Below are 14,765 nucleotides of genomic sequence, written 5' to 3'. Positions count from 1 at the left end.
TTTGCTTGGTGCAGTAGTAAAACAAACACTTTCTAATAATATATAGCTGTATTAAGTTTTCTATTTGGAATGTTAAGCACTGAGGTATGGGAGCAGGTGGTGTAACCCTAACCATCACATTCACTTTTCAGCTTTCTGGATTTGTAAAACAGAGACATTTCTATTATACATTCTGTGGTACTCTCAGATTATTTCCATATATTCTGATTTCAAATTCAACCATCTCACAGGGAAGAACTTATCAGGAAATCTGATTACACTTTTCTAAGATGTACCTGTTAAAAAGAAAATGTGGGATGCCCATATGCCAGAATCTAAGTGCTACACTCCAAATTTCTATTCCTCAACCTGGAAAATAGCTAGGTAAGTCTTCCCTACCTGTGGATCGGCAAAACCTCAGATGCTGATTCTACAGGAAGTCTGAAGCATGCCTGAAGTATACAAATTTTGTGAGATTTAGCGATCCTTCCAAGAAATGTAAGTCTGGTTATACTGTGACTGAAGATATCTTTCTGGGAAATAAGAGGAGCAAAAATAAGTTGTGTCCCTAGAGAATCTAGTATATAATAAATCTGCAACCAGCTACCAGATTGGCATTGTTAGTGTATTTCTAGGCAGGCTATATATTACTATGCAGTGACAGAGGACTGCATGGTACCTGCATTCCTGCTTTCCTTTGCATGTATGTGAATGTTTGAAAACCTCCTCTGGCAGTCTGTGCTGTTGAATTTGTTGAGCATTCACACTTGCCAGATGTCAGCATACTCAGGCACAAATACACGCAGACATGAACTAAATAAATAGAGAGCAAGTGCATCTTAGGAGGGAAGTACTAAGCTTCCACCCCAGGCCTCATCAAAATATAACAGAATTTATAGAATATAACCCCCTGAATATCTGGGGGTGGTGGGGGGTGGTGGTGAAGACTGTGCCAACAGCCTAGTTCATGGGAAGAAATCTCCAACACTAAATTCTTCTGCAAACATACTAATCTCTGTCTTTTTCCTAACCCACCGACCCACCCCCCTTTTTTTCTTTTCATTAAACCATTTTAGGAATCCTCCTTTTTTGCTTTCAGTTACGTATACAGCTCCTTCTTTCTCTCTCATGCATACCTTAACAATATTGTCAAGTAAAAAACAACCAACCACCAAACACAAAAAACAGTAAAGGATAAGTAAAATGAAAGGTCTTAAGTGTATTTTGATGCCTTTATATAGGATCTGGGCATTCTAATCCCTTATTTCTTTCTTTAGCTACTTAAACATGGGAAGAGAAGTTCAACTCACAGATTGTATATGCACACTTTTGTTGAGTCATGTAGGATACAATCATTTCATTCTGATATCCAAGCCCCGACAGTATGACATTGATACTTTTGCATTTCCATTCAGCTCAGTGACTTACTGGCTGACGCTCCTTTGCAACACAAGTTCTGCTGTGCAACCATACTATAAACTTTCTGCATTTTCTAGAGACTAGAATATTTTTTTGAGCTGTACACAAGCTGTTGAACTCCAGTGGCCCTTGATGCTATTGCCAGAATAATAGACTCTTGCTTTTTTATCCTAGAAATTTCTGAAATAAAAGCATGTGCATACACACACATGCACAAACCTAGAGTGCACGCACATGCATGTACAAATAGATATCGCTACTGTCTATATCACTTCAGCTTTTATTATTTAAAAATACTGTGAAAGATGGACAGAATAGAGAAGACAAGTCCAGAACTGACATTTCTTACCATGTGCCACCCAGCCATGTTTACACTGATCACAGGTTCTCAGGTTAATCTTCCCTGGCTGAAAACATTCACATGTGCAATTTACCAGTGTACAGCGGATGGCCTGGAAAAAGAAACAGAAAACAAATATTAATGTTTTTCTTCCTTCTTGTACAAATTTGTTGTGAAGGCTAGAAGGGTATTAACTGTACAGCAAAAACCAGCCTTCTAACATTCAAAGCATTGCTCATTCTTTTAAGTAGAGATTACTTTTCTTTCAAAAACATACAGCAGTATCCCTGAGCAATGACAACCAAAATGCTTATTCAATAATAACATAATCTGTTGTCCCACGGAGATGAATACATTCCTAAAGTCTTTAAAAGAATTGTTCTATTTCCTTTAGGAGAGGGGATAAAAAAAAAAAAAAAAAAGTGGCAGGATGAGGATTCTGTAGGTGTTCCACAAATTTTTTTGTTTTGCATCAACTGCCTGAAGGAAAAAGTTACTAGTCATGTTTTATCATAGCAGCATATCAGCTTGATTAAAACCAAGAGTAAAATTAGGAAACAAAAAACATGCAAAAAGAAAAACTACAGATCTCTTTACCCTTCCCCCATTATATCCAAAGGTTATTCTCATTTTCTTTTTGGGGATCACATAAGATATAGCTCCACTACAAAAAGGAATCATGTATTTGATGTGTTCCCAAAATAGGATAAAGTGATCAAGGTGCAATAATAGCACTGGTTCACAAAACATCCTGTAAGTTTCCTTTGCACCCATCACTTTCTCCAACATCTAGGCATAGCCCTCTACCTCTTAGCTCTCCCTATTTGCAAACATGTAAAAGATGAAACTATTTCAAAGCAGCAATGCTAAAACTCCAGTCCCGTGCAGCAATCTAAAATTTGCTTAAATCATATATCTTATTAATAGCTCATCCCCCTTTTTAAAATTATTTCAGAAATTACACAGGTTTACTTTGACAGGGGCTATCTACATCCATAGAAAAGTGAATATAAATTGAACGAGACTCTCTTTAATGTGTAACAGACATATGTTTTTAAATAGTGTAGAAGATGACCTGTGCACTTCAAACTGCTACTAATAAATTTATGGCATGCATTTAGATGTAATTTGCATGAAGATTTCTGAGACAGAGAGTCTTATTCTGATCATTCACAGATTAACAATCTACTGTAACTACCAGAGCTGCCAGGAAAAGATATCTCTATAGATTTAGATGCAATCAATGATTACTTGGGGGCTAAGGTGGGGGAAGGGTGCTTGTTACCTATGGCCACTGAGATACTGAAGCATTATGAAGGCTCTTGCCTTTTCCAAACAGCAAACACACAGGCACACAGACACAGAGAGAGACACAGACACACAGACAGACACAGCCTCAGACTCTCTCCCACTCCTCACCCTTCCCTACCAGAAAAAAAAAAATTACCTTAACTATATTGACTTAAAGAAAATCACACCCAACTCTAGCTTGGCCAAGCTAAACTCCTTGGTTGCTGACAATGAAAAAGGTTCAGAGTTATTTTAAATGTTTTCTCTCTTTACTTATTTATCTGCATCAGACAGCAATTTAAAGCCATGCATAGTTCAGGGATCCACTTAAAATCTGTATTTCTCTGACATATTTCTGGCACAACAGTCCTTTCTCCCTCCTATCCTGTCTGCTCTTTTACTATCTTTTACAATCAAAAACCTAGTGGGGAAAAGAAATACCCTGCTTTATTATGCCTGACACTTCAGGGCCTCAGTCCCAATGTCACCTGTCCAATTACTCATTAGCTAGGTTATAAAACACTGCTGTATGTATGTGTGATTAAAAGAATTAGTAATATGAAATATAAGGGTACCAAAAGAAGTGCTGACTGTGCAAGAATAATATATGTGTTTGTGGGTTATGAGAAAAAAATTCTCCTGAAAGGTCCTGTTTCATGTTCAATAGTTTATTGACTCAGTAATATATCAGGTCTCCACTGGTCAGTAATGGTGTTCCTTCTCTAATATGTTCATTAATTAATGAACTCAGTAATTAATTGTACTGCAAGAAGAAGGACTTACAAAATGGTATTCTTATTTTACCATAAAAGGTTTTCTCACGTTCACCACCTTTTTAAAATTTCTGTACCAATGTGACACACACTTATTGTATTTGATGTTATTTTGTCTTGTTCACGTGTCACTTACAGTATGTATAATAGGAGTAATATAGTGTATGTACACATACTAGATCAAACTGTGTCATCTGGCAGAGTTGCTTTATTAAGGCTCATCAGCATTTCCATTAGAACCCTACCTATTTTTGGCCTAGAGGTTAACAGGTTGCCTGTAAAAATTGGATTCAGCTTGAACCTGAAATACAATGTTTCAGCCTGAGAGTGAGTTTTATTACACACATTCAAAAATGATCCATTTAGCCATTATAAATTATAAGATGGGGGGGGGGGGGAAGTTTAGAGGTTTCATGTTTCTTTCCTCTTTCCTGAGTTAAAGAGTGTCTTGGTAGCGTAAAGAGTTGAAGGAGATTAACTAGTTAGTAAGATTTCTATCCTTAATACATAGCCCGCCCCCAAATCACACAATCTTTTCAGAAACGTGAAAACGTCAGCTTGACCATCAAATAACTAAATTTGAAAGGTCTTCAAAAAGAGCTATGCATTGTTATAAACTAATATGGATTGGCCTGACCAACTCCAAAGATAAGTAGCATGGCCAAAACATTCAGCCTGGCCTTACCTGGCCACTTCTGCAAAAGGTGTGTTGATGCCAGGTTGTAATCTGGTTTTTGTTGTTTTCCATCCCATCACCAAGACTCCCGTATTTCTGAGTGTTGAGAATGACCCCTCAAGCTGCAGGATGCCCATTTGGGACTGGAAGAATTCATATGCTTCTTCACATTGGCATGATCTTGGGCAAATTACTGTATTAGCCCGATGCCTACATTCCTTAAACAGTAACTACATACAACGATAGTAAAGTGTTGTTGTCTTGTCACAATATATACAACATAAATTGTGAGTCACTCAGCAGTGATGGAGGCTATTGAAAATCACAAGCAGAATTTAGTCATTATTTCAAAGATTCATTTTTCACTTTACTTAGTCCAGAATCATGGTAACTACCTCAGATCACTAACATCCAACATGAAACCAACATAACTTGGTGGAGAGAAGATTCAAGATGCCACGAATAGTGTGTATTCCTATATATATGGATGGAATATAAACATTCATTAACATGAAAGAAAGCATTGTCTTTAAAGACCTTCACAATGCAACTGACATACATACTGAGCCTTGCAAGGATATGTATCTGAATTATTAACCGTATCTTTCTTCTGGTTTTCAATACTACTTCACTTAGACATACAATTCACTGACAGTTTGTGGAACAGTCTTGGGAATGATCCAGAATGGCAGTGGGCGATGAATGTTCTGTAGATTCACTTAAGAATCCAAAGCTGTAATGCAGCCTCTCCATTCCTCGGTGGCAGGACGTTAAAGGTACAGGGAAGATAAATGCAAAGTAGCTGGTGTGCTTGTAGGTAGCAGTGTGGATTGGTGTAACTGTGGTTGGACATCTGTCACTGCTCAGTTTGAAAGGGTGGGGAGGGGAGTAGGGATAATACAGAGATCCTGGGTAAGTTTGCAGCAGCTAAATATTGTAGCCATTGTTCAAATCTGTTAAAAAGTAGATATAAAAACCCAAAGGTGTAGCAATGCTAAACTTTCGCCAGAAAATGCTCCTGTAATTCTGCCTTCACAATATACTGCTAAAAAATTTACATAATAGGTCTCTGTGTACTACACTATTTTGTACAGAAAGAAACAGAAATTTTTCCTAAGGTTTTACTCAGAAACTCCTCTAAGAAAGATAGAAAGAAAACAGAAGGAAAGAAAAAGAAACCAGTGACCTTGCACAGTGAGAAAAACACTAAAATCTGCAAGTAACAGGCTCCCCCTGCACCAGCTGATAGGCAAACGTGTTTGGATGACAACTTGCAGGTTAAGGTCCTCAAGTAAGCAGTGAAACGGTTAAAAGTGTCATTATGTTCTACCGTGTCAATGGTCTGCAGATAACAGAGGAGTTCTCAGACATTTTTATACATCCCTTCCACTGAGTTTCTAACACGACGTTCCTTGCATTTCTACCAAAATTAGTGGCCCTTAAGGACTTGTGGAGGAAACTGACTGGATTTCAGTAGAATCATTTAAAACAGGTTACACAACTGATTCTTTAAATCCTGAAGTAATGCTATTAAGGTTTAAAAAGAAAACACACACATACAAGAATAAATGAATGGGTTTATAACTGACACTGAAACATTCAGAAGAATCTTGCTGCTTTCCTTGAGATCTTCCTATAAAGTGTAATGCAGAAAGAAGGGAACTTTGTGTAGGATTAAAGCATGTGGTCTAATACACCTATACATGTTTGTATGACTAACATTAAAAGACGTTAGACCTGACTTCTATGGCTTTCCTCTAGACCAAGGATATTAATTTAACATAGTTTGGGTGACTTAATTATATCTAACAAGTAAACATTATTCACATATTAACAGGAACAGCCTATAGCCGTAATGGAAAATCAATGTCTAGCTGTTTTGCAGAGCTTCCAAGAGATAAGAAGTAATAACCTATCATGAAAGGGATCACAGTACGGGCGATGAGGAGAACACCTATAGAAGAGGTATCATTCCTCCTCTGGAGTTCTTACAGGCAACTGCAAAAGATGGAGGCAGTTTAAAATAATTCAACATTCTGGGGAGACAGATTTTGCATCTTCCTTTATTCTGAGTTTTAATAGTAAATCTAACAAAAATTCTTAATTTAACTTGTGACAAGGCTCCAAGAGTCCTGTGCGGTGAAACAGCTTCTTCCTGAAGTCCCAGCTACATCCCTCTATGCAGTGGGCAGTGTTAACAGAGACTTGCTCTTAATGTCCTTGTCCCATCTTTCTCACATACAAAAAAAGACATTTAAGAAATGTCTCCTATCAATCTACCTATGATATAGGGGATCACTGTGAACCTGAGTACATAAGAGTCAGCTACACTCACTCTTTTTGCACAGAAGTTCCACCTGTCTAAAGCATCTATCACACATGTTACCCACAGAGCTCACACAATCTAAATCCACTGTTATCAACCACAGGAGCATGAGGCTTGATGATGATTCGGTCCAGTGTTCATGAAATCTTTTTAGTGAGAGTCCAAACCAGCAAACTGGTGCATACATGCAGCTCCTTACAGCTGCATTACTCTGTGTGAGTATGCACTCTGCACAAATGTATTAGAATGCCAGGGAATATAAACACACACTTATACTTAAAATTTAGATTTCTTATAATGTGGTAATTCACAAGTTCTGTGCTTTTTATTAATAAGGGGAAGACCTTTCCATATTTAATTGACAATAACTTATCTTGTTTATGATTTTAAAAACAATAAATAGTTCTGGTGGTGTATGTCAATAAATAAAATACTTGTGTGAAATTATGGGAAGCATTGGAAAAGTAAAAGCAAAAAGCACTTTATGCAGCTTATCTCTCAACTTCAAGAAAAACCCGAACCCAACACGTTAAATACAAACTTTTCTCTCCGTTGTTAGTTTTAATTCTATATTATAACCAATACCTAATTTTGAACTCATATTTCATTGAAAGTAAAAAACACTGTCATTGGGATAATAATTTAAAGCCATACAGTAGTTGGTCTGAAGATATGATGGCACATCAAAATGAAGTTAACAAGCAAGAGGTTGATGAGAAACAGAGATCCACTGTTCTGTTGCTGTATGTTGACTCATGACAAAAAAGAAATGAAGCAGCAGACAACAGCTAAAGTCCTGCAAGTGTTCCAGCAGGTCTCCTCTGTCATTAAGTTTTACTTACTGTTTCTTGGTTATAAAGCGAAGAAGATAAAAACTGTCTATATAAATTGACACTATTACTTTGCACAGGTTTGTACCATACTACAGTTTTAGGTTGGGTTTCTTTTTTCTTTCTTTTTCAGAGTGCATATTATATGCTCTGCAAGCAGCTTTTAGAAAATCTGCTGCTTCCTTACTTCTTCAGGAATCCAAATACTTTTTTTTTCTCTCTGGTCAATTAAGTATTTCTTTAAAGACCACAGCAAAAATTCTGCTGTGTAAATGGTGAGGAGTGAAATTATACTATTTTTAATAGCTAGCAGATCAGCAGTACAACAGAGTGTGTTTTAAATTAATACCAAAAGGAGGTCCATTTGCATACGGACATTTAAGAAATGCACAATGTGACCTGCCTATAGTAAACTTGGTATTATAAGGATTGTGGTTTAACTCCCACCAGCAATTAAGCCCCACACAGCCACTCACTCACTCCTGCCTGATGGGATGGGTGAGAGAAACAGAAGGGTAAAAGTAAGAAGACTCACAGGTTGAGATAAAGACATTCAAACAAGGAAAGCAAAAGCCGTGCATGCAAGCAAAGCAAAACAAGGAATTCATTCACTACTTTCCATTGGCAGGCAGGTGCTCAGCCATCTCCAGGAAAGCAGGTATCCATCAAGTGTTAATGGTGACTTGGGAAGATGAACACCAGCACTCCAAATGTCCCACCCTTCCTTCTTTTTCCCCCAGCTTTTATTGCTGAGCATTATGTCATAACATCATATGGTATGGAATGTCCCTTTGGTCAGTTGGGGCCAGCTGTCCCAGCTGTGTCCCCTCTACAGCTCCTTGCTGGCGAGGTGGAATGAAGAGCAGAAAAGGCCTGGGCACTGGGTAAGCCCTGCTCAGCAGTAATGACAACATCTCTGCATCGTCAACACTGTTTTCCGCACAAATCCAAAATATAGCCCAATACCAGCTACTGTGAAGTAGGGTAACTCTACCGCAGCCAAAACCAGGACAGGAATTTTTTGTAATTTATAGACAGCCATACCTAAATGAGAAGATCACCAAAGCTTGGATGTGGACAATAAAAAATCTGCAGTGTTTCACTCTGGGCTAGACTTTAGGACAGACTTTATATTTGAGACCACAAGCTTGTGTCCTTATTGAACTGCTCACACATTTGACAAGACAGAAAAACAACTACAGATATTGTGGGCCACCAAACAGATTCATAATTCATTGTTGGGAGATAATTGCGCCTACAATGTTATAAGGCAATCACTGAGTCAGAGCTTGGGTACACTTCACCAATCATTTCAGCCTGTGAGCATGAAAAAAAAACAAGAAAATTTTGTTGTTTTTCAAGGACAAGAATGGTACAGTCCCTGCCTGCGCAAGCCACCTCGCTCCTTTGCAGTTGTCTATAGCTTCACTCTGTGCTTCAGAATGTTTAATTGCTGAACCTGTACTAGTTTGGATTATAGAAACATCACAGTGCATGCATGAGATTGTAAACTTCATTTCAAAAGAAAAAACTCCTTCCCAAGAAAACTCACCCAGAAAATGTAAAAAAAAAAAAAAAAAACTCCAATAAAATTAGGAAAGAATAGACAGAAATAACTTCCTAAGTTAATTTCTAAAGAATATTTTCACTTCTAAGAAAAAAGGAAAATTTGGGTTGAAGTGCTTGCCATTCTTTCTACAGAATGAAGAGTATATGTGCAGAAGTATTTCCGTCTCTGCAGAGAGACCTGATGTCTCCATCTTGTAATTCTGCTACAAAATTTACAATATTTAAACTCACCTAAAATTTTTATATGGGTAATTCTGCAGCCAAAACACTGGACAGAAAGAGGCCAATGCCTCAACTGTGGCACTAGTTAAGTTACTTACTTAACCACTCAATTTCTAACTGCCCAATCTATAAAAAATGGGTAATGATATTACGTATCACTTTCAGATAAGACTAATGAACTGCTCACAGAACACGGTGGAGTACGAGAACAGAAAGTAAGGCAGAAGCATGAAGCATTACTGTTTCTTCTTTTGGGACAAAAGTTTTAACAGATATTTTTTAATTACACAACTTTAGGTTGGTTTGCTGTTGGTCAAGGAATAATTTTAAACACAGGAATCACCTAGAGAAAATAACCTTAACTGATAAATGACCATTTTTAAGTTCAGTACCTATAGCCTAATAATGCATTGCCCAAAACAAAAAATAGTGAGGGGGGATATATTTGCATGTGAATGGTCTTAACCATCCATGCAATGCAATGAGGTTTCCCATTCAGAGATACCCAAGTATCTTCTGAGTTGCTCACTGCACTGCAGTACTTTATTAGCAATTTCACATCACACTGTATTAGTGTTGTTTCTTACTTGTACTTATTTTCAGTAACACAATTGGAAAGGTACTAATATTGTTATATTTCTCTGTGGCATTCAAGAAAACAGTTGCTAATACAATATGGAGGGAAGGATGCTAACAGGAGAGAAATCTTTTAATAGCATAAAACAGCTTTTTGTGGAGTAAGGACAACCTAGCTTTCAAGTATTTTAGAAAAACATTTTCAACTCTTCTTGAAAAAGAGCTGATGAATGGGGAATAAGGAAAGAAGGAAAAAGAATAAAATGTCATTTGTAATACTGCATTTAAGTTAGGAGTCACTCTTCACTTTTACCTTAGATACTTCCAAAAGTGGAAACCTGTGGTCAAGGAATGCTACCTAGACTTTTCTAGAGAAACAAATACAATACAGAAGAGCTTTGTTATTTTCCACAAACTTTCTGTAGGCCCTGTTCATCCTGATTCTACACGCTCAACTCACTGTGCTGCCAACAGGATATTCTACAATGACTGCAGGTACATTGTCACCCTGTGTTTCTATAGCATATGAAACTAGCCCGAGGTTTCTAGTCATCAAAAGCACAGTTATTTGCACCAAAAAAATTAAGACTGATTAGTGCTTCTTTGCTTAAAATTTGAAGAAAAACATACGCTTGATTTAAGAATGAGATTCCCTGTGCCTGAAAGTGTGTTAGAAAATGCAGACATTTATTCTTATAAATGAAAAACAGATTCATGCTATGCAACCAACACTGTCAGTCACTGGAGTTCAGCCATGCACTTTGCCAAGGCAATGGCCAGTGTTGCACAGGTATCCAACAATGCAGATGGACGCACCTGCAAAAAGCCTCACATACCTCCTCCACCCATGACTCTTCTAGAGATTAACATTGCTAAGCTCCACCAAGCTCCTCACCTCAAGCAGGCACAGCTGGTTCTTTAGAGAGCACAGGAGGTAAGTTGCTTCCAAGAGTTTTCCTGCCCTGCCCACCCTGGACCAATAATTTAACCTGTTCTTGTGAGACCCCACCTGAAGCAGTGTGTCCAGCTCTGGAGCAAGTCCAGAGGAGGGCTACAAAAATGATCAAAGGGATGAAGCATCTCTCCTATGAAGATAAGGCTGAGGGCTGAGATTGTTCAGCCTGGAGAAGGGCGAGAGCTTACTGTGGCCTTCCAGTACTTAAAGGGGGCTTGTAAGAAAGGTGGGGACAGACTGTTCATTTATTCAGAAATTCTCCTTCAAAAATACCACAAACACAATGCTTATTGTCTACGCTGCTCTTCAGGAAGACTCCACTTTTCAGGCTTTTCTTCAGCTTCTCAGATGTCACTGCTTTCTGGATTCTAAATTATGGGCTTTCATTTTGGCAAAAAAAATCAATGGATTTAGACTGCACCGCGTTTTAGCCAGTAAAGATGCAAATGAGTTCTATAGAAGTTACATGAGGAAGTTATAATGAAAGATTTTATTGTTTTGAAAGTAAGTGCAATGAATCAAAATCTATTAGAAAAGTTTGGGTATTTTCTAAAAGGAAAGTAATATTTTCTGTCACATCAAGATCAACAGTCAGTACCATGTACCATGTTTTTAAGTTATAATGTAAAGCAATAACTTCCTATTTAAATCAGTTAGAGACTCAATCCTGCACTGCTTCTTCAGTGGCCAACTCTGACTCCTATCAGCCACAAAACTAATACTGTAAGCAAGTTAGAACAAGCACACCACACAACTTTTTTTTTTTTCCTTTCCCCCCAAAATGCCAGGTTAACAGGTGAACATTTTCCTCTTCATTACATAAGGTTATTCACCAAACATCTATTTCTTTATTCTTGTATCTTTTAGATTTTGCTTCTTCAACACTTCCTCAAAACAAAGCCATGGAATTTTTGCACAAAGGTTTGTATACTCTATCCCTTCATTTTATGTGTGTGAGAGAGAATTCCAGTAAGTGTGAAACAGATATAATGTTTTCCCTTAGCCAGAAAGGATCATGATTATATATATATAACTGGGGGGGGGGGGGGGGGGGGGGAATGTTATTGGTTTTCTCAGAGGGATTTTCTTTTATACATAGCTTTATCCTATAATTTTGTCCCTGTTGGGCACACTGCCTAAATTTAAACACAAACAGTCAAGCACTGAAGAAACATTACCACATTTACTGTGAACAAAAACTCCCAGTTGTACAGTGAAATTTTAATACATTTCAACTTATCTCTTTTACTAATGGGGAGAGTACAAACCCTGCAGGAATTCGCTCTGCAAACTGGTAATTACAGTAGACTCACTTTTTTATAATGCATATGTATAGCCAGACACAAGAACCATAGCTGCCCTTTTGATGTAGGTTACAATAGGAATGTTGAAAAAAAATTATGAAAATCTACAGCAATTCTAAAGGAATGCCTTATTTCATGGGAAGTTGTCCTTTAGCTATACTCAAGAATACATATATACATAATACAATATCATATACATATATTTATTTGCTTTTATAAGACGAAGCACAAGCTTTATCAGTCTGTTCTTTTTATTCAAGCTGGGTTTTTTTTCCCAGTGTACAGAATAAATCTGCCTCTACTGGTACAAAGCTGGAGTTTCCATCCTAGAATATCATGTATGAACTCAGAAAAAGATTTTTGTTCTCCCAGGCCTTTTCCTCTGCACAACCTTCAAATTTAAATAGTTTTGATCTTCAAATTTATGTCTCATTAAATCATTATAACACATATTTAAAAGCACTATTTCAGCTGCACAGATTTACAATATACAACGTCCAACTCAGCTAAGACAGGACATACTGTGTCTGGCAGAAAATGTTTGAAGTGTACACAAAGCCAGATTTAATTTAATCCAAGGGGGTGTGAAAACAAAGTAAGATCTACTGCCACTATCATACACAGGGACAATATTTATCCTTGATATAATAATGACAAGACATAGTTACATGTTAACTAAAAAAAAGAACAAAGTACAAGATAAGTAAGGTCCTACAAAAATATGCGTATTTCCAGGTCTTTTATGTTCTACACATTTTTTTAAAGCCTGTCAACCATATCACTTGATTCTGCAAATGACTGCATCCTCACTATTTACATATATTCATACTTTTCTCTTTAGAGATAGGAAAAATCTTTTTACACAATTCAATAAATAATTAAATCATTGTGTCCTTGAAGTACTACACACAAAAAATCCTATCAGAATTCTAGTTTCTGAAGTTCCTGTGAACAGGCACATCTTCACAATTGCCAGAAAAGCAAGCGATATATCTATCAATTTATCGTAAAACTGATTTGTCAATACAATTTACACTTATCTAGCATCTCTGAGCCAAATGCTGCATACGCACCAGTTTGCAACATCCAGCTTAGCAGAAACAAGACCTGCCTGTCTCTGTTAGGCCACTCTTGTGTGTTGTGTTGGCTGGACAGTAACATGAAACATTTGCATATTTATCTGACTATGGAGTAGCATGTTCACAGCTCAAAGCTGTCACACATCAAGTCACTAGACCCGCAGGCTTCATTCTCCAAGCAGAGAAAGTTGATATTATGAGGAAATGGTGCAAGTCAGTGTCGATCATTAATCACAATCACCAACGGTGAATCAACGGCTGAATGAAAACTGTAAACACAGTGATGAAGAAGGTCTCTCTTGTAAGACCCTGAAACATGCTTTCCATGGAGGCATTATTAGAACCCTTGAAATTTTACATGAGTTTAAAGTTTTCCTCATTGCTGGGCAGTAGCTCTCTCACAGATGTAACCCTCTTCTCCAGAGATGGTTGCTTTTAGCAATTAAATTGTTTTTTCATAAAAAAGTGAGTTGTTAATGACTGTGGAATCACTTCCCACCCCCCACTCCTGCCTAAAAGAAATCTGGTCGTGACTAAATTTTAAGAGATTCCTTCTCATTCAGAATTAGGGGGTTTGGTACAATGTGAGCTTCGGACTGAGGAAGGGGACTACGACAGGGTTACTAACAAGAGGCACTACACTTAATGCTCGTATGTATGGTAAAGATTTTACTTATTCCTGTGAGAAAGTGAAATCTACAAAATGCTAGAAGGAAAAAGACTGAGAAATATGTGTGCCAGCAGGTCTACAAGCATAAACATTCCTCACAGGAACAAAATTCATTTTCACAGAATAGAAGGTAAATGCTGTATCACTTACGGCTCTGGCTGATGCAATATTTAGGATGTGCTTAGTCAGCAAGTCTCTGTTGAAAGCATATGGGAGGTAACAAACTCATCCTCTAAAATTACCTTCACCCCTGTGCATCATAATTAAGGTAACAACCTTGTCACAGTGGTTTCTTTCTCAGGGTGGGCAGAGGAGTTACATAGAAGCTGTCTGGATTTCCTAATGCATATGCTGTACTAAAACTTCACTGAATTTCTAGATTTCAGAACCAGTGTGGACATAAACAAGAGAAAATATATTACAGACTAAGAGGCTTTTTGGGTGGAAGGCACCAGATCTAGTCACATTTCTAAATGGGAGAAACAGTTATCTTCACAATGAATATGCAGCAATAGGGCTGCTTTCTTCTTCCCAAGTTACAACTTTCACTTAACTCCCAAGGATTCAGAGAAAAAGAAATTGCTCCTTTTTATGTATTGTCACATGCAAAAGTGAAAAATGCCTATTTTTAACAATTTTTAAAAAAATATTACAATACTAAGACCATTTGTAATAAATGGGTGTAAAAAGATTGTATGTGAGACAATTATGTGTAAAGGCTTCATTGAACAATAGCATTCCAGATCATTAACCCTGA

General features: G+C 37.4%; 1 protein-coding gene across 1 annotated transcript in view; it reads right to left on the bottom strand.

The window, feature by feature from the left end:
- BNC2 (basonuclin 2) overlaps positions 1-14,765 on the bottom strand; it is a 232,645-nt gene that overhangs the window by 112,989 nt on the left and 104,891 nt on the right. The window contains exon 2 of the mRNA XM_040579928.1: positions 1,748-1,850. Within this exon, the coding sequence (XP_040435862.1) occupies positions 1,748-1,850 (103 nt within the window). The remainder of the gene's footprint in view (positions 1-1,747; positions 1,851-14,765) is intronic.

Source organism: Falco naumanni, chromosome Z (genome assembly GCF_017639655.2).
Source record: "Falco naumanni isolate bFalNau1 chromosome Z, bFalNau1.pat, whole genome shotgun sequence".
Classification (NCBI taxonomy): Eukaryota; Metazoa; Chordata; class Aves; order Falconiformes; family Falconidae; genus Falco; species Falco naumanni.
This window is presented reverse-complemented; position numbering and strand designations above follow the sequence as displayed.